General features: G+C 35.8%; 4 protein-coding genes across 4 annotated transcripts in view; 1 reads left to right on the forward strand and 3 right to left on the reverse strand.

Moving 5' to 3' along the window:
- LOC107731443 (probable dolichyl pyrophosphate Glc1Man9GlcNAc2 alpha-1,3-glucosyltransferase) overlaps positions 1-2325 on the reverse strand; it is a 5051-nt gene extending 2726 nt beyond the window's left edge. Inside the window, exons 1-6 of the mRNA XM_016542524.1 lie at positions 2237-2325; positions 1970-2048; positions 1695-1888; positions 1442-1548; positions 1268-1335; positions 944-1070 (exon numbers count right to left, since the gene is read on the reverse strand). Of these exons, the coding sequence (XP_016398010.1) occupies positions 944-1070; positions 1268-1335; positions 1442-1548; positions 1695-1888; positions 1970-2048; positions 2237-2325 (664 nt within the window). The remainder of the gene's footprint in view (positions 1-943; positions 1071-1267; positions 1336-1441; positions 1549-1694; positions 1889-1969; positions 2049-2236) is intronic.
- A 480-nt stretch (positions 2326-2805) lies between these two features.
- On the forward strand, positions 2806-5437 carry LOC107731444 (coiled-coil domain-containing protein 90B, mitochondrial-like). The gene is made up of 9 exons (XM_016542525.1): positions 2806-3307; positions 3381-3500; positions 3748-3851; positions 3935-4036; positions 4213-4254; positions 4367-4438; positions 4534-4587; positions 4739-4853; positions 5109-5437. The coding sequence occupies exons 1-9, from the start codon at positions 3136-3138 to the stop codon at positions 5162-5164; spliced, it is 837 nt and encodes a 278-aa protein (XP_016398011.1). The 5' UTR covers positions 2806-3135; the 3' UTR covers positions 5165-5437.
- Positions 5438-6508: 1071 nt separating this feature from the next.
- On the reverse strand, positions 6509-15732 carry LOC107731451 (pre-mRNA cleavage complex 2 protein Pcf11-like). Its single transcript, XM_016542537.1, has 16 exons — positions 15360-15732; positions 13327-13452; positions 12892-13074; positions 12622-12783; positions 11387-12387; positions 11104-11287; positions 10770-11007; positions 9221-10578; positions 9073-9124; positions 8836-8952; positions 8580-8694; positions 8273-8456; positions 7967-8122; positions 7786-7878; positions 7661-7696; positions 6509-7495 (listed from the first exon to the last, which is right to left on the reverse strand). Exons 1-16 carry the CDS (start codon positions 15525-15527, stop codon positions 7283-7285), a joined length of 4386 nt encoding a protein of 1461 aa, XP_016398023.1. The 5' UTR covers positions 15528-15732; the 3' UTR covers positions 6509-7282.
- Positions 15733-17808: 2076 nt separating this feature from the next.
- LOC107731438 (DNA damage-induced apoptosis suppressor protein-like) lies at positions 17809-19133 on the reverse strand. The gene is made up of 5 exons (XM_016542519.1): positions 18768-19133; positions 18412-18573; positions 18219-18324; positions 18055-18121; positions 17809-17978 (listed from the first exon to the last, which is right to left on the reverse strand). The coding sequence occupies exons 1-5, from the start codon at positions 18878-18880 to the stop codon at positions 17809-17811; spliced, it is 618 nt and encodes a 205-aa protein (XP_016398005.1). The 5' UTR covers positions 18881-19133.
- Between the last annotated feature and the right edge of the window lie 364 nt (positions 19134-19497).

The raw sequence follows: 19497 nt of genomic DNA on the forward strand, positions 1-19497 counted from the left end.
GTGATACTTTTTTCAGGATTCTTTGATTAATAAAAAGTTAAAAAGAACAGCATTTATTCAAAATATAAATATTTTCTAACATTATAAATCTTTGCTATCACTTCTTATCAATTTAACGCATCCTTGCTGAATAAAAGTTTTAATTTCTTTCAAAAAAAAGAAAGAATAAAAATGTACTGACCCCAAACTTTTGAACTGTAGTGTATATTGTTAGAAAATATTTCGATTTTAAATAAATGCTCTTCTTTTTAACTTTTTATTCATCAAAGAATCCTGAAAAAAAGTATCACAGTTTCCAAAAAGATATTAAGCAGCACAACAGTTTCTAGCACTGATAATTCAGCATATTAGAATGATTTCTGAAGGATCATGAGACACTGAAGACTGGAGTAATGATGCTGAAAATTCATATAATGAAAATGCATTCATAATAATGTATTTTAACATAGAAAAACGTTATTTTACATCATAATAATATTTCACAATATTACATTTTTTCCTGTTACTTAGTCAAAAGTTTTGAATAATTAAGATGTTTTTTAAAGAAATCTCTTATGCTCATCAAGGCTGCATTAATTTGATCAAAAATACCGAAAAAACCCCCCCAGTAATCTTGCAAAATGTTATTACAATATAAAATAATGGTTTTTATATTTGAATATCCTTTAAAATATAATTTACTGAAAATTCAGCTTTGCACCACAAGAATAAATTAGATTTTAATTTATATTAAAATAGAAAAACGTTATTTTACATCATAATAATATTTCACAATATTAAATTTTTCCTGTATTTTTGATCAAACAAATGCAGCCTTGATGAGCATAAGAAACTCCTGTAAAAAAACATTAAAAATCGTTCTGATCCCAAACTTTTGACTGTGTGTGTGTGTGTATATATACATATATATATATATATATATATATGATAAAGATTTTATTACCTGCATTGCTCTGTGTGAAACAAAAACATCTCAGTAGGTAGATACCGTATGCAGGTGCAATATATAGATATATATGCTTCAAGTTGAAAAGTACTGAAAACAGCAAGGCCCCCTCAAAGTGTCTATTCTGTTAACAAAATAATTTTCAAGATAAAAACTCATATTCCAACAAACTTTGCAGAAATTCAAATAAGACAACATATTATGAAATTCTATTTAAAAACATGTATAATACAAATTTATTTTAAATGTCAGATTATTAGTTATGTCTTAGTTATGTATTAGTTATGAAACTCACTAAATAACAGAAATTACAGCTAATACCTGGAAATGTCTTGCTATTGACAAAAGAAGAACTCCAAACAGGAATCCATTATACTGGAAATGAATATCTGCAGGAATTCAGTCAAGCTAAATTAATTTCAGGTCAGGGAAATGAATGTCTGAGCCACATCAGGGCATGCATGACTTATTAGTGTGCCAGATCTCCAAGGATACGATCAACAATTAGAAGGCCAAAGTTCCACAGCAACAACACTGTCAGGATAAAAGATGGCTTTCCCAGAAGGTCCTTTCCTTTGTCTTCTCGCAAACATTTGCAGCATCTAGAATAGTACAAATGTTCTTCATCTCAGATTCCACAAAAGCAAGCCTTTAACATTGTCTTTCCTTAAAAGTATCTTTCAAACCTAAAAAGACAAAGGCACAAAAACTACTTAGGATCAAATTGTGGCATTTAAAAGCTACATACTCTTTAACCGCATAAAAGAAGACCACATCAGCCACAATGACTGACAATCTTTGGAACAGGATTGTGGCTGGACTTGCATAATTCAGGTTCTGAACAACCAGCATCTCCTTATCAAAAAACCAGGCAATATGAGAAAGTCCATATTCAAACCAAGCAAACAGGGGAGGATAATCCAGTGTCCACTCAGACGTAGCCTGAAAATATAAAAAAGAAACCACAAAATTAAATGCTGTGTATGTAATAGTTTGTAAACTGCATGTAATCCATATGACTACCTCATAATACCACTGTGGTACTGGCAGACTGTGAGTCAGGGCAAGCCAGTTCCTATGCACCTCAAAGTCGGTAGAATGGCTGAAATACAATAAATATTAAATTGCTTGGCATTAGGTGATGCGAAACAATCATTTCCTCTTCGTAAAAGGAAGACAGAATGAATGAGTCTCGAGTATTTGGTCGCTCTTCTAACATAGCCATGGGTTTTCCGTTTTAATGTGATCACATGAGAGAAGAAGTATATTATGTGAGATAAATTCACTTACTAGGCATTTATCAAAAGACATTTGAGAAATGAAACTCCGAGAGCCAGAGCAAAAAAACAGCTCTGGTCGTTAGTCATGGGCGCAGCCATGACAGTTTCCAAATTAAAAGAAAACTTTATTTCTAAAAGCCGAATTACAACCTTTGGTGGCGCAATGTTGCTGACATAAACAAGTTCTCCTGCAGGGGGCGCGTGGCGGCTCAGAAGGTCGAAAGCTCCTTAGAGCCAAATGTATATATCAGGACGTTGTTTTGTATGTCGCCTGAGATATAATAAAAAAAAATTAATTTGAAAATTAAAAAGTTGGTTGCTAATATAAAATAAGAAATCCGCACCAAAAATCCCTATAAATTGATGTTGTGAAGTGCGCTTATACAGGGATCACAAACGACTGTGATTGGTCAATCATACAACAGCGCTGAAGTAAGTAACATATATCACATCATATCGTCCTTTTACGTCCTTTTACTTCAGTAGCGCTCTGGAATGGATAATAATTAATTTATACATAACTTATCGCAATAATAGACTTTAATAAAAAAATGCGTTTATTTAAAATACATAGTGAATAGTTAAAAGTTGAAAAATATTCTTCAGAACCATCATACCTGACAAATTTGAGACAACATCCGGGCTACTAAGCCTCACTTGTTTCATGCTAACTGCCTTTCTAGTTGCTTATTCTATTTCTACCATCAAAAAGAAAAGAAAAACTCCACCTTCTTCACAATCTATCGAAACGTCATCTAAAGTGTACCAAAATAGGAAACCACATATAGTAAACGAACAGATTAGGAGAGTTTTTAAGGCAGTGCTAATCGATTTGACCCTGAAAGGTGTGTCGTTTTGCCCTGGAAAGACAGACGGAGGAAGGAGCAGTTTACAAAAAGTATAGGTTAGATGCGCATAACAATTACATCCCACATAAATAATCATATATTTATTTGGTTTAGCCATATAACTTTATATATAACAATGTCATGCTGGGGAATGTTTATACGGAGAAAATACCAGTTCTCCTCGCTGTTAAAATGGCATCAACTCAACATCCAACCAATGTGTCATCAGAGAGGTAAGTGTTGTTCGACGATACAGCGCAGTAAGTTGCACATTTCAGGGGTTTAAAGACGTATTTTTCCTTTTAGGTTTCCGTAAAACGACTGCTGTTAAGACATATGATGTGAGAAAAGTGGAGTTGACGCCTCTGGAGCAGAGGAAACTCACGTTTGACTCTCATGCGCTCGTGAAAGAGCTGGAAACCAGCGGTATGTTTGATAAGGACTTGCCTAAATACTTTGTATATAGGTTTCTAATCAGTATGGCAAGCCATTTTAATATTTATTGGTTAAAACGAATGACAATTTTAATATTTGTTGTATTTTAAAATTTGTCTTATATTTAAGATTTAGAGACTTAATATAGATATTTTACATTTACTAAATGCATTAATTATGTAATGCTTGTTTAGATCTTGCAAAACAATTAAGCATTTTTTCTGCATATGTAATCCAGGCTTTGAAAAGAGGCAGGCAGAAGTGATTGTCACAGCACTGGTGACTCTTACTACAGCCAATATGGACATTGTATACAGAGACATGGTCACTGGAGCCCATCAGGTATACAGCCAACAAAACTGCTGTCAGTAGAAATGACTAATAATGAACCCTATTGAATGATATGGTTTCTTCGTCTGGTCTAGGAAATAGCTCTACAACAAATCATGGCTCATCTAGATGCTATCAGGAAAGACATGGTTATCTTGGAGAAGAGTGAATTTGCCAATTTACGCTCTGAAAATGCAGTAAGAATAAAGTTTTAACCTGTATTTCATCCTTTGTTTTTGGCTCTACAATCAGAACACACCATATAAAGTAAAAACCTGTTTGTCCACAAAGTATTAATACTAATGTAACGCATTAAAATGTGTCATAGACAGTGTTATTCAGTTCTTTACCTTCTCAATTATTTTACATGCAGAAAATGAAAGCAGAGCTGGAGCACATAAAAAACAGACTACTGGTGAGTATAAGTAGATAGAAGAAGTTTGTGTGAATTTGAAAAATTATTTTGCACATTACCATTGTTTCTGTTTAACATACGCTTTATTTCTCTTTTTATGTTTACATTGAAGGAAGAAAGCCAAAAAATCAGAGCAGATGCAAAGTTAGACATTAATTTGGAGCGAAGTAGAGTTACAGATATGGTATGAGTACATTACTTGTTACCATTTTGTGTAAGTTTGTATTATATAATTTTTTTTTAACATTCAACCAATCCAATATATTTTTTTTATTCCAGTTTACAGAACAAGAGAAGAAACTTATGGAAGTTAGAACAGAGTTCCAAAAAATGGTAAGGTTTACAAATAGTTGTGATCCCAGCAACACAATCATTTGAACTATGATTACAAGTAAGATTTTCTATTCAGTGTAATTACATAATGCTTTTATTATCATGATTCATATAAAAATATAACATTATTACAGTCAAGCTCTTTTTTCAGAATGCAGATACAGAAAGTGAAGCCATAGAAACCTCAAAGAAAATAGACATACAAGTTGCCTCTTTGAAAACCCTCCTGGAATCACTCAAGCTAGAGACGATTAGATATCTTGCAGGTATGTACTCAAGATGCTTTTCAGACAGATGGCAGCTACTGTACCTCTACACATACTTGACTTAAGTGACTTGTTTGGAAGTCCTTCAGATAAGACACTGAATTTGATAACAGACTAAATGAATTAATCAAGTGCTTTGTTAGTGACTCTTCCAGTTTGCAGTTTGTTGATGCAATTTCTTTTTATGGGCACTAAGAACGTTAAATTGAATCATCGCTTTTTAAAAAAAATATATATATATATTTTGTTTCACAGCATGCATCTTCACCTGCTTGGCAATTGCTTTGGGATTCTATCGCTTCTGGAAATGAAAAACAGGAGAGAATTAATGACTGGAGTTTTTATCTTTAAAGTTCTGCCTTTTGTTTTAATGATACAGATGTATATATATTTTATTATATTTTTACATTTCAATATTACGTTTTTTTATGTGAGCAAATGTGTTCTTTAAGTTTCTTTAGATCTGAGGGGCCTAAATGTTTAACAACGAAGGGCCAAAAATCAAACTTGTTTGAGGTCCGTGGGTCGAAAAGTAAATGTTGCATTATGTCCAAATATATTATATTAAAGGGGTCATATGATGCGATTTCATTTTTTCCTTTCTCTTTGGAGAAATGCCTATATTCTCTACATTTAAATGCAATAATAAGGTAAAACAAAAATATAAATTAAAATTGAAAATATTCTTTAATGGTATTTGTCTTTCCTTTTTTTGTTGGAGTTGTTATATGATACGGTGGGCTAAATCAGAGGTCATCATGGGCCAATTTTAGTTTGGGCATCTCTGCTTTAGACCAATATATTTAGCCTTTAGTATGACATATACATTCTATCAATTGTTTTTTTTAAATATTGGCAATAAATGCAGTTTGGCCTTTTTTTTTTTTTACAACAACATTTTCAGTTTTTAAAAAATATCTCCCAACATTATTCCCTTTCATGCAAGTGCAAAAAAAAAAAACCTTTCAATGAAAATGTTTTTGAAGTGTTAAAAGATTTTGTGAGCCTGTTTGTATGCATGAAGACAAATATTATCTATATATATATAAAGAATTCGGACAATGCCACTTTTTTCTGTCCTATTTTGTATAGGGGTGATTCGACCTTATCCAAAAGCTTTTTCTGATATATTGCAGTCAATTCACTTAATATATTGAACCACAGAGCTACGCATGTGATGAAATTTGAATACTTATTAGGATAAACATTTTTCCATGGGTTACAAGGTAGCACAAACATAAATCAGGTTTTAGCCACGACACACCTAATACATACATATGAATCAACAATGTCCATCTTGAGGGTCCATGACCACCAGCCTAATCATGTCACACTGGTTCTGGATTTTAGAGCTCCATTCATATCACTGTAGGATATCTTTGAAGAGAAGTCATGTGGAAGTATAAACCGCTGTTTAGCATGTTGGTTGACCAAGATTTTATTTTCTTCTTCTAAAAAAGGAAATTAAGACATTTAACGGTTTTAGATTGTGGAAACTATGCTTAATTCTAAGACAATTTTATGTATTACATGTTGTTTTACAAATATTAAAATACAGATGAACTAAAAATGTGGTTTAATTTTGGGAGACATTTAAACAGACATGGGTTATAAAAATCATAAATGAATGAACAGAGAAGGTTTCATTAGCACTAAAACTTTATTTAGGATTATGCATAAAACTGACAACTGTAAATCAGTCAAAAAGCACACAATAATCACTTTACACACAAGACACTATTTCTTCCTCAATTTTTTTATTGAATATTCTGAATAAACCAAAATTGCTCTTTGAACCTCTGCAAAAAGAGAAAAAAAAACCACCCTGATGGTTTTTGTTTTTTTTCCATTTTCAACTAAACATTACTCTGAATCAAATACAGTAGTAAACTGAAATAACTATTTACATATTGAGGTCAGGGAAATTCTCATAGTAAATTATGTTCCATTAACTATTAATAATTTACAATCAGCCCCAATCCTGGATTTAGGGAATTATCAATGACTGAAAAGGGTTTTCCCTTTTTTTGTGTAGGCAAAACAAAAAGTCTTTCATAAATTAGTATTCAACCACCATTCTCCAAAAGTCAGAACAAATGTCTCATTGAGAACAAAAAACCAACAACAAATTCAAAATATTTTTTTTTTATCAATACTACACAAAGAATACCAAAAATATCTTTATTTATAAATTAAATTATACATATACATTTACCCCAAACGTACATCTTTCACAGTACATTTCATTGGGCATTCACATGGCAAAAAATACCTGAAATGTGCAGGCAAATACAAATACAAAAATGTATTTAAAGTGACTAGCTGAGGTCCCGGCCCCAGAGCTCTGCAATATAAAAATATCCTTCTTTACAAAACACAAAAGACCAGCTTAAGTAACCACAAAAAGAGGTGGCTAAGGAGCAGCATAGTTAGAAAATAATTGCACTGGTTTGTGATTCTCCTTCTAACTTAACCTGAACCTCCTCTTTTACCATTGGTGCATCTGTATTGTCCTCGGAGGGCTCTTCTTTAATACTGGAGCATGACACCTCATCACCCTGCTCTTGTTTTATGAAAGCTGTTAAAGGGTTTTCTGTAAGCATTTTATTGGGTGAGGGTGTGCAGTCCACAAAGGAGGATGTCTACAGAAAAAGGGCAAGCATTTAAATTGACTAAAGGAAAAGATGGAAAGTTTTTTCTTCACACAAGTCTTTACACAAAAGCAGATTACTAAATACAGCAGTTTCAGCCATGTGACTTCAATATGTGATGCATGATAAGATGCCATTATCCAAATCAACACTTACATTTTTGTAGTCTTCGTAACATGAGGGATGATATGTCTAAAAGAGAAGGGAAAACAATTTAAGCGTTTTATCAAACACCAAAGCCACAACATTTGATCTGCTCTTTTAATTAGTGGATTTCTTACCTTTTCATCGACTCTGATAGCATTCTTCAGATGCCACTCTTCCTCTTCCTCCTCCCAGTACATCTCAAACTGCTCCTGGCAAATCTCACACAGCTGAGGAGAGAGAAATAAAGAAATCTTTAATTTCGCACAATTTTTCTAATACTATGAATTATCACAAAGTCTGTGTACATCGTCTAACCTCGTGAACGACATCTGCCGCAGCCTTTACGCTCTGGAACTCTCTCTCTTTGGCTGCTTCCTGAGTTTTCTGTACAACCTCTTCATGAACTTTTTCAAAGAACTGACTCTTTGCCCTCTCCTCAAGATCAGCGATTTCCTCAAATTCAATCCAATCCTAAAAAAAAAAAAAAGAAAAAGAAAAAAAAGAGAACTTCATGTTTTTTTCCCATTTTCAAGAGGTCATTTACGTTCTCAGTGACAATTTTCTGACAATATACAAAATTAAATAAAAAAAAGAAATGACATAGGATTGTTTCCAGCTTACCGTCAGACTGTAGTACCACCGACGGTGTGTAACTTTCTTACTGATGTCTTTCTCTGAACGATTCTGCCTGTAGTGCCAGTCCAAATGATCCGCATACACATCTGTCTGAGATGCAGTAAAACGCATGCCACAGGAATAGCACTGGATTCCTGTATAGAGTTTGGTGATAATGCTGTCGTGTCTCCTAAATTACACAAAACATCTGGTGTCATTAAGTCATTTTTCACTGTCACACCATAATAAAAGTATTTCTGTCAGATTCACTTGTCTAAATTCCAGAGAGTATGTAGATACTATATGTACATACAGTTTCATGTCCTCCAAAACAAATCCAGTCATATCTGGGACACTTTCATCTTCCTCTTGTTCCTCCTCCTCTTCCTCTTCAGGCACAGATAAAGTCTGACTTGCTGAAGTAGAGTCTAAAATAGATTTATAAATCTTTAATTAGGCTCATATGAAATAGAAGACTACAATTGACGCAATTCAATTGTCCAACAGTAAGAAATTAATAATATTATTAGTAAGAAATAAATAATATTAATATAATACAGTATGCATACCAGTCGTTGAGTCTGTTTGTGCAGGTTTTATTATTCCAGTGGATATAAGTTTTGACAACAGATCGTTCACATCTATTTGCCTCAATGGCTCGGGCTCAGGCTGCTGAAACTGGGAACCTGAATCAAAAAAATCACTTATTATAATATAGGTCTAAAATAGACGTCACAATCAAAACAAACAGCAGTGCATAATTCTGTTTCAGGATATGCGAACAAATAAAATAAAGACATTCTTACCAGGCTGGAAAGATATTTGGTTTGGTGACATGAAGGGTTGAGCTCCCATAATCTAAAAATTCACAAGACAAAAACTAAACTTTAAATTTCCATGCTTAACAAAAAGAAAACTCTTGGTAACTTTCAAAAGTGAGTAAGGAATACTTACAGGCTGAGGAACATTCCCAACACCTGGACCAGGGAATGGAGCAGGTCTAAATGAACCTTGGAAATCCGATGATGTAGGGTCTGTCCCACTGAAGTTAGATGCTTGAGAAACATTTTGCTGCATGGTAAACTGTTGGGCTGGGCCACCATACGTGTTCATGGGTGCCATGTTGAAATTAGTAGGTGGAACAGCAGGGTTTATCACAGGAGCTTGACCTTGAGTTTGATCATACATTGTTGGCTCCTGTGGTCTCAGCTGGTTTGGAATATTTGGACCACAGTATCTTGGAGGACCTTGTGGGTCATATCTTGGCATGACAGGCGGTGCATCAAATATTAAGGGTTCAGGCTGCACCGGGTTCTCAAAGCGCATCCCACCTGATGGACTATCAAATCTAACTGCACCCTGCTGTTCATCATAATTCATTAGTCTAGCCGGGAACCGTGGTTCCTCGTATCCTGGAGGACCGTGTTGCATGTGAGGATTATCGAACCTTGGTGGATTAACAAATCTGTTTTGGTGCATTGGGTGGTCATAATGAATTGGGGCTTGAGGGTCAAATCTCACCATGTTGTGAGGCTCTGTGTACCTCACTGGCCTGTGAGATACTGGTGGGTTGTTAAATCTCACAGGTCTTTCATGGGCTTTGGGAAATCTTTCAAACCGGGGAGGGGCATCAAAGCGATGTCCAGGAAACCTTACGGGTCCACCAGACCCATCAAATCCCCCTGTACTGCCTTCATACCGAGGAGGAGGAACATAAGGTCTTGGAGGACCATCTAACCTTGGCTCTCTCATGTGGCTAGGTGGCCCATCAAAGGGAGCTTGAGAACTCTTATATCTATCAAACCGTTGAGAAATATTTGGTCCATCATGCCGTGGCGGGTTCACCTGTGCCATAGATCCTTCTGAGGAGTGCGTTGGTGTATTCCCAGGAGATTCATCAAGGTTTTGTCCACTTCTTCCCAGTTCCAATAAATTATCTTGCATTGAAAGACCCTGTACATTTATAGGACCATCATCTGGACCTGTACCAGAGTGCACACTGTTGGGACTTTCAAAACGTGGGCTGATGTCTCCTGGTTGTTGATCCATTTCAACTGGAGATGATGACCGTTCAAATGGCAGTCCTGTGGATTTTCCAAAGGTCCCGTCTAAGTTGACTGGACTTGGTGAATTTCTGAATGTGGAACCTGTACATGATGGAGGCCTGTTGGTTCTTCTAGGATCTTCGCGGTCAGGCTTTATGGCATCACCAGACATTTTATGCACTCCTGAGCTTTCACTGTATTGTTCGGCCATTTCACATTGAAGCTGATAGAACATTACATCCAAAGGTGACTGGCCCTCTTTTTGCACTGTTGAGATGGACAATAATTCAAGTTTAGACTATCTATAAAACGCCAACATCATCAACAACCTAGGGTGTGTTTAAATATTACATGCCATGGTGAAATTGTAAAAATAAATAAATTATTTTTAAACTTTAGGTAATATTTAAAATGTGCTACAACTCACATACAGTATTTACAAACAGGACAAATCTCACCTGGACGCTGAAGCTGTGTTCTTCTCAACTTAGATTTATGCTCAAGATAAGAAAGCTCCGCATCAGACATGGCTCCTTCTTGTTTCTTTTTTGACTGATATACTCCCTCATCACACGATTCATCCCAAGAGTCAGACCGCTGTCTTTCCTCTTGATACTGAAAAAGTTGGTTTATTTGATGGGCTACATTGAGGAATTCGTCACTGGTTATTTCACCATCAGCATGTCTTTTGCTAGCCTGAAATGAAAAATGTCCAGTTTAGAAATATTGTAAATTAATTATGTATTAGAAAGGAAAAATTGATTCCAAAACTACAAAAAGATATTGACACACCTTTCTTAAAAGGTCCCGTTTACTTGCAGAATTAAGTGCCTCTGGTATTTGTATGTTGCTATCAACACTCAAGCGATGCTGTTTAGGTGTACGAGGTGTGGACGGTCTTTGATTAGTGTTCCATGTCTTGTGTCTCTGGTTGCCTAGTCGTCCGTGTGAGAGATCTGAATCTGACTGTCTGGGACTGTAAAGGCAGTTTATTAATCTGATTGAGGTTACATGTTCAACAATAGAAAGACAAATGATGTTTAAGTATTGACATTTAAAAGATGAAGCCACTTACTGTTTATTCTCTTCCCATCCACTCCTCCATCTCTTGCTATCTTTTGTGTCTTTATACTCTGCAGGAGAAATTCTCAGCTGTGGTCCATCTTTCTGATCAGCAGCTCTATCATCAAGTGGCCTTTTTGATCGTCTTGGTTCTGGGGCACTTTTCTTGGCACGTTCATCTCTAAGACTCGACTGTGGAAAAGCATCATCATCATGTGAATGTTTACTTATCCTAGCCTTTCCAGACTTGGGGGGTGGAGTAATACTCCTGGTTTTTCTCTTTGGAGATGATCGCCTCTCTTTTCTTTTGGGAGAATGCAATGGTGGTGAACGGGATATTGACCGAGACCTTTTTCTAACATTTGCTTTGTTCACTTTAATTTCTTGTTTCAGAAATGTCTCAAGTCTTTCATGCTTGTTTAGAGAGCCATTTATAAGCTTGCCCCTGGTGCTGCTGGACTTCTGATGATCCAAGTTTTTGACACCTTCATCCCTATCTTTCTTCTCTGAACTTCTTTTCTTCTCTCGGACATCTTCATCTTTTGAATCGGTCCTGTCATGCATCTGCTTATGTAGCCTTGGGTCCTTCTTATTCACTTCAGCAGTTTTTGAATGCTCAGACTCCATTCCTCTGGGTCTGACAAGGATGCCTTTTCCAGATGGTGACACCGTCTTGGATTTAGGCTTTTCCTCAACTGCAGAGTTATCCTTTTTTGGAATCCTCAACTTGTCCAACTTACTCTGACTTTCAGCTGAGACTTGTCCTCTTTTTTCTGATGTAGTCGGAAAGCCTGGTATGACCGGACTCTCCTTCTTATGCATCACTTGTTCCTTTGCATTTACAGTTGCACCAAGTCTGTTTAATCTAGGATCTCTGGTTGCCATTTTTTCTGATGGTGCTGGAGGCCAAGGTTTGGTCTGTGGTGCAGGAACCGTGTGAGTGACTTTTGGTGAGATATTGAAACGTGCAGGAGCACCGACATGGTGGTTTGAAGAAATAGCAGGACTGGCAGCCTTGAGAATTAAAAAAAAAGGGAGCAATTCTGTGTTTTAGTTATATCTAAAGCAGTATGAACAATGTCGGTCAAACTGCATTAGACCAACTACAGCTCCAATGCACTGCTGTTACATATCCCTTGTGCTTGGCACATCACAGAAAACTAGTTTTATACTTCTAAAAACTGCAAATATTAACATGCAGCGCTTTCTAGTTTGTCTTGTTATAAAGCACATGACTTTTAAACTCACCAACTGAGCTTTCGTTTGTTCAAGTTCAAGCTCTATCTTCTTTTGCTGAAGTTCTAACAACTGCTTTTGCTTTGCAAGCAACTGTTGCCTTATCAATTGTTCTTGTTTCAGGCTCTGAGCTGGAGGTTGTGGTGCAGGAGGCTTCGGAGATGTTTCTTCAGTCTACGCAGAGAAAAGCACACATTTCAGATAAACCATAGCTGTACATTTCTTCCCACCTCTAGGAAATAATAAAAAAATTATAATAGCTAGAACTCCTTAAATGCTTACCGGTTTTAAAAATTTTGGGTTGACATGTATGCTGGCATTCACATTTGGTGGCAATGGTTTTATAGGCCAGGCAGGATCTATTGAGTTTACACGCACATCTAGTGCATATAGTTTCTTCAAGGGGAAAATTTCATCCCATGTGGAACGCAATTTGAAGAGACTTTTTCTAGTGGCCTCATCCACCTAAAGTGAAGCAAAAGAAAGGGGGGAAAGAATAACTGACTCCACTGTTTATTCTCAAAGAACACTGACAAAACTACATAGATGACCATTCAAAAAATTTAACAAAAACTGAAAGTTATTACTATTAAGGTATGAAATAAACTATCAAGTTAAAGGAATTAATTAGCACAATGCAGTATCTTAAATGAGGACAAAGAGCACATGACGTTCAATCAGAAGTAACATCATGGACAATTTCAAAGAATTAAGTACCTTCTCAAATACACAAATAAAGGAATTGACTAGGTTCTTAGCAAACACTTCAAGGTATTCCCCTCCAACATTCTTCACTATGGAATCCACTAAGTACAAAACTGGAAGCTTCTCACCAGGAGTTGCCTAAAGTGATAGAAAACTGACAAGTTTAGAAAACAACATGGGAGAAATGCACAACTACATAAAATTAGAGTTTGATTGTTGAGGTTATTAAATGGTTGACGTTGGATTAAAAATACTGGCACAGAAAACAAATCAAGCACTTAAGGGGAAGTCCATTGTTTGCGGTAAAAAAAAAAAAAAAAAAAAAAAAAGAATGGAAAAAGTTCCTCAAAAACCAGATCCATCAAAAATCAGGGAACAGTTTCTCAGATGCAGGAACAAAAGAGGAGGAATATTTTAAAAATTCTTCAATGTTCACTCTTCACTCGAGGCTCAGTCCATCAAGAAAATAGTTTTGTTAGGTTGTCAGTACAATTCAGTTTCAGTTATTGGCATCTTTTTTTTTTTTTTTAGCAAGAAGCCCAAGTCCTTTAAAGTGGGGGAGGAAGAAAAAAAAATTAAGCTTTTTCACTTGTATTTTTTTGTACTCGACCAGGAACTCAACTCAGGGATCCATTTACATTCAAGTTTAGATTTGATCTTCATATTGGGGAGAAAAAAAATGAAACACTTCTTGGTCTTTACATTTTACACAAGTCCATAAAAAGATTTTTGACAAGTTGTAACCAACATGCCCCAGTGCAGAGAGAAGCAGTTTTTGTAAAATCCTGTTTTTTTTTTTGTTTTTTTTTAAAGTAATTTTTACACTCTCAGCTTTGTAATGTCATTAGAATGGACACTGCACCAATGCAAATGTCTTTGTATTAAAGAGCACTTAGATTAGAATGAAATCAACATAGCAAACATTACCACAAAAAATACACTGGGAAATAAAGACAAAAGGACATTTCACATAGTTTATTGTCACAGTTGTATACCATTTATTAACATTGCAGCAAAGAATGGAAAATTACTCAGCAATCTAACACCCCAAACCCTTTATAGGTTCAAGTACACAGAAATTTGAATGGCGCACATTTGTATTAACTTTAAATTCAGGCGTGCTCGTTTTCACAGAGCAGCCCAACACGACTATCCGAACTAATGCAAGATTTCAAATAGGATGGAAACATAAACAAGGATATGAAAACTTTCCACGAATTTCCCCAATAATACCCATCCATCTATGTACATAGGCGGCAAACCACGTGTACCAGCTGGTGACATGACATAACTACAGCCACGAGTATGCAAAAACTTATTCCTGATTAATTGTTGGTATCAACACGGTGTCTTAGCACCTTATATTTCTAATCAATTCATATTTACAAAGTTGCTATGCAAAGTACACAATCAACTACACAACGACGATGAATCGGGTCGCTGCGCTGATTACAAATACGGAAATGTTGTATCTTTCCTATCTAGAGTTCTTATGGATAAATTATGATCAATAAAACCATATGCAATTAAATTACATTAATATCTATATATTAACACTGAACAATAAAACGTATGTTCTACTGTAACATTGGTTTAAATTAATAAATAGCGAATACTGTATGTGAAGCCACCAGGCTGTTATCATTATACGATAAGCTTATTGACAAGGTAAAACATGGATTATTCGCTTAAAGCCAAATGCGTCAACAGTAAGTCCGACTTTATGAGCAGCTGTGACCCAACGAGCAGATAAACACGCTGCTGCAACTGGCCTAATTTGGGAATGTGAAGTGGTGTGACTTTTCCAAGCTACAAAAACAGTAGATTCTGATTGCTAAAATACTGGCATATGATAAACTCAACACTACTTAACGACAACATAGCATCAAAACATGTTTTATGTCGATTTATTTTGGTTAGCGAACTAGTCGTGCAGCCGCCATGTTACAGGCCTCATGTCATGTCGTCATTTAACTAACTAGCCGCACTCGAGCTAAAAGACGATGACCGAAACGAAACAAAAATAAATCTATTTTCATAAAAACCTTGGCAATTTGTGCTTCAATTATTGCGACGATATCCTTGGTGAACTGGATGTTTTCTTCGGCTAGAATGGTGAGCATGTTGATGTGCGGTTTGCTGTTGAAAGTCAGATCTTCCAGCGAGGACTGATACTCGCGGCATGCGTCCTCCCTCGCGCCTTCGTCCGACATCTTTGAGCCGTTGAGTCGCCACACAATATAAACTATTATACAAACATTAACTGCAACACAGTCCTTTTAAACATCTGTATTTCCTCTTGGTTTCCTCTGTACGTCGAATGTCGTGCTGTAGCTCCTCGCGTCTTGCGTTTAAATAACGATATTTTCTGTTTGGATAACACGTTGCAAAATGTCCGTCGTACTTCAGCGGAGACTGCGCGTCATCTGAATGTTTTATAGTTGAACGCGCGTCACTGCTTCCCGATTGGCTGCGCTGAAACGCTCGCGTTTGATTGGGCGATGAAGACTTTGCGCTCAATGCCATTGGTCAAAACAGAACTATTATTTTCAAGAATAGCCTATCAGAATTAAATAATTCAATAAATCAACAAAAATCACAACAGAGAGTACAATGTCGTCATCACCTTGAAAATGAGAAACTGTAGGATAATTTGCATAGAAGAGAGGTTCAGCGGGTTCAAAACAATATAGAGTATTATATTTTCAATAAGCTGTAAGAACATACGTATGGAAATAGGCCTATCCATCACTACCTGTCTGGCATTTTAATCGTCTATTTTGAATACAACAAGGTTGCTGAAGTATTGGTAGACGTGACGCTGAGCAAAATGGACACGATTTTATTGGACAAACCTGTTTTTTTTATTTTTAAGTCAAAACTTTTATAATTAAACATGTTGAGTCTGTTTAATTATGATTACATAATATAAATGCATACGAATATACAATTCTGGGTATGTATTCATTATAATAATAAAAACTGTCCTTTTCCATAAACATTTATAAATCATTCAAACAGCAGTTTATTAACAATTACAAAACTGTTTATTTACAATTACAATTACTAAACAGAACAAATATTGTAATTCATCTCACTTAATTTTAATTCAAAATGAATTTTCAAAAAGATCTTTGGACCACTCATTTACAGACAAATTACAACTTGCATCCTGCATGTCAGACTTGCCTGAGAAACTCTCAGTAGACCCAACAATCGGCAACTGATCCACCTTTTGTCTTTTATCACTTAACCTCAGATCTATGATCTTGCTTTTAAATTCACATTTAATTTTTCCAGAGCACAGTGAGTCTACACGTTTTTGGCTTCGTCTGGTCTTCTGTCCACATGAGTTGTTATAGTAAGAAACTGGGGTGGATTGCAAACATGGTGAAAAAAACAGAGAACTCGAACCTCCAGGCTCTGATGTGTTGACATTCCTTGGTTCATTGCCTTTAGAAATCTCTGTCACATCCGAAAGGTTCATGTCCATACTGCTCTCACCAGAAGCAAACAAGTCTACAGAGCAATTGTACTTCTCTTCATGGTCATCAAACACAATACGTTCCTGCCTGACTTTGCAATTTACAAAATGGACCTCACTTTGTGCACAGTGCCTGAAATATTTGCCCTTTTCATGGTTTACTGAACAAAAAGCCACGGAGGGTCTGCTCCTAGTTAATATTTTTCTTTTTAAAGCGAGTCCTTTTTTGTTAAAAAAAGACAACCTGTTGTTTGTAGAGCGATTAAATGCACATGTAATGTTAGGACTAGAAGGAATCATCTTTTTTGAAGAATTGGTAGTGCACAAAAGAGTGGGAGTCTTATGGATCTCAGCATTGTTCATCTTAGTTTCAAGATTTTCTGGATAGTCATTTTCATTGTTCTCATTACAACTTATGTTGTTCACATTGCACATTGGTGAGGACAATTTTTCGCTACAAAGAGTCATTGGTATAGTTTTTGAGATGCTTGCTGAATTTTCAGTCAGAGAGCATCTATTTTGCACTTGAATCATTTGATCACTTTTACCTGAACTGAGCTTCTTTGTGTCATTTATCTCTGATATCTGAGGCTCCACGCTGACAAAATCTTGTAAGCTTTCGGATAAAGGTGCGTCCTCTAAATCAAGACAGTAAAGTGACTTCTCGTGTAAAGGTGCATCATATTCTTCCCTGGTTTTAGTTCTTACAAGGCATTCGGATTTAGTTATTTCAGTATTATTTCCACAGGACAAGGTGCTAAGTGGACTTATAGTGTCACATGCAGTGGAACTGTTAAAATGCACTGATGATTCAAACATGTCACAGCTCGAGGAAAAAGATTTCCTGTGACTCTTCTGTGTTTCATTCTTCAGTTCATCCTGTATACAATTAGCATGCTTCAAATTACTGGTGCTGCTTTGGGAAGTGCATTTACATGTTCTTGTCTTCTCGTTCTTTGGTGAAAGAATATTACGATCACAGTATCTGGACTGCTGTAACACATCATTACTTAATTCTTCCGGGGGGAAACATAACCCAGGTGATTGCCATGCGCCTGAGAGTGTGAATCCTTCATTGCTGGGTTGAGAATCCAACTTTGCACATGATGGAGGAGTATAATCAAAACTGAGTTCATTTCTTTGAGAACATTGTGAGTCTTTCTGTTGTGATGGACAGATACTGTTGGCAGAGAGAGAATTTTCTCGCAGGAGGTTTTTAAAATAACCAATTACAGTACATCCCATCAAAGACTCACATGGAGAAATTATCTGGCAGGCCACTAACTGTCCAGACAGCGAAGAAGTGGCAACATTATGAGGGACCTGTTAGGAAGGAACAAGAAATGAGCAAAATTAATAAAAAGAGGATAATCTTGATGCTCCAGCTCCACCCCAAATTAAATGAAGACATACTCCATACCTTCAATCCAAAAATGACACATCTTCCTATAAAGCAGTCTTCCACAGCTTTGACAAGCAGTTGTTGAACAGTATGTGTGCCTTCAGTTTTCTCCAAATCAATACATCTGGAAACATCACACTTTATATCAGCAATGAATCAACAGAAATGTTTATTCAAGATGTTAAAAATGTGTAAATGCTTTAAAACACACCTTTGAAGGCCACCAGCAGTAATGCCAAAGAAGGGATTTAAACAGCCCCCGAATACTGTCACACCAAATATGTCTTGGTTTCTGGACACTTTAAATGACAGTCTGTACCTGTAGTCAACGTTTTGTAAGTCACAAGTGAATCCACATCTTCCACATATAGCCCTAAAGATAATGATTCAGAAGTTATTCATAATGTTCAGATGCTTTTTAATTTAACACACACACACACACACACTCATATAATAGTAATTTTGTTATAGCATCAGTAATTACACATAATGATACATTCGCAAAATACATTTAAAGTACATTCAACATTATTTGTAATAAAAAATTAACTTAATTTTACAACGTACCTTTTGCTTTCCTGACTTAATCGGGATAGACAGCCTTTGCAGCATGGATACACAAAACAAGAGTCTTGTAGAGAAAGTACTGTGCAACTCACCAGAGCCCGTTTGTTGCTCATGAGTGCTTAAAATACTGGCAAGGTTTACAAACAATGACCACAATACCATTATTCACTACAAGGAAATACAAAAAAAAAACCGAGGACTCAAATTTTAAATTACTTTTTAAATATTTTTAAACTGAAATCTATTAAAGACATACAACAATAAAGAAAATGATCTCATGAAAAAAGACCAGAAACAAAAGAGTGAGCTACAAAATTTGAGTTTCAAAACAAGCACGATTCTCTTTCCTCGTTCTTCTTCTTCTTGGTTTTATGGCGAGTTGCAATCTTTGAGCATATCGCCACCTACTGTGCTGTTATGCAATCAGGATCAGTGTTGCCAACTTAGCAATTTTGTTGCTAAATTTAGCAACTTTTCAGACTACCCTAGCAACTTTTTCTTCCAAAAGCACCTAGCAACAAATTTAGCAATTTTAAAAATTGATTTGGCAACCTTTAGCAACTTTTGATAAGTGACTCAGACAATAAAAAGGCACACATTTTCATTCAAATTACACAAAAAGAGGAAACCACAGATGCCTAACAGTACACACATCACGAGAATTGAGTTAGCTGCTATTTGCAATTGTTCAATTTAATAATAATAATAATAATTGAATAATTTGATAATT

The sequence above is a fragment of the Sinocyclocheilus rhinocerous genome, unplaced genomic scaffold (assembly GCF_001515625.1).
Source record: "Sinocyclocheilus rhinocerous isolate Xijiao unplaced genomic scaffold, SAMN03320098_v1.1 scaffold2988, whole genome shotgun sequence".
Lineage (NCBI taxonomy): Eukaryota > Metazoa > Chordata > Actinopteri > Cypriniformes > Cyprinidae > Sinocyclocheilus > Sinocyclocheilus rhinocerous.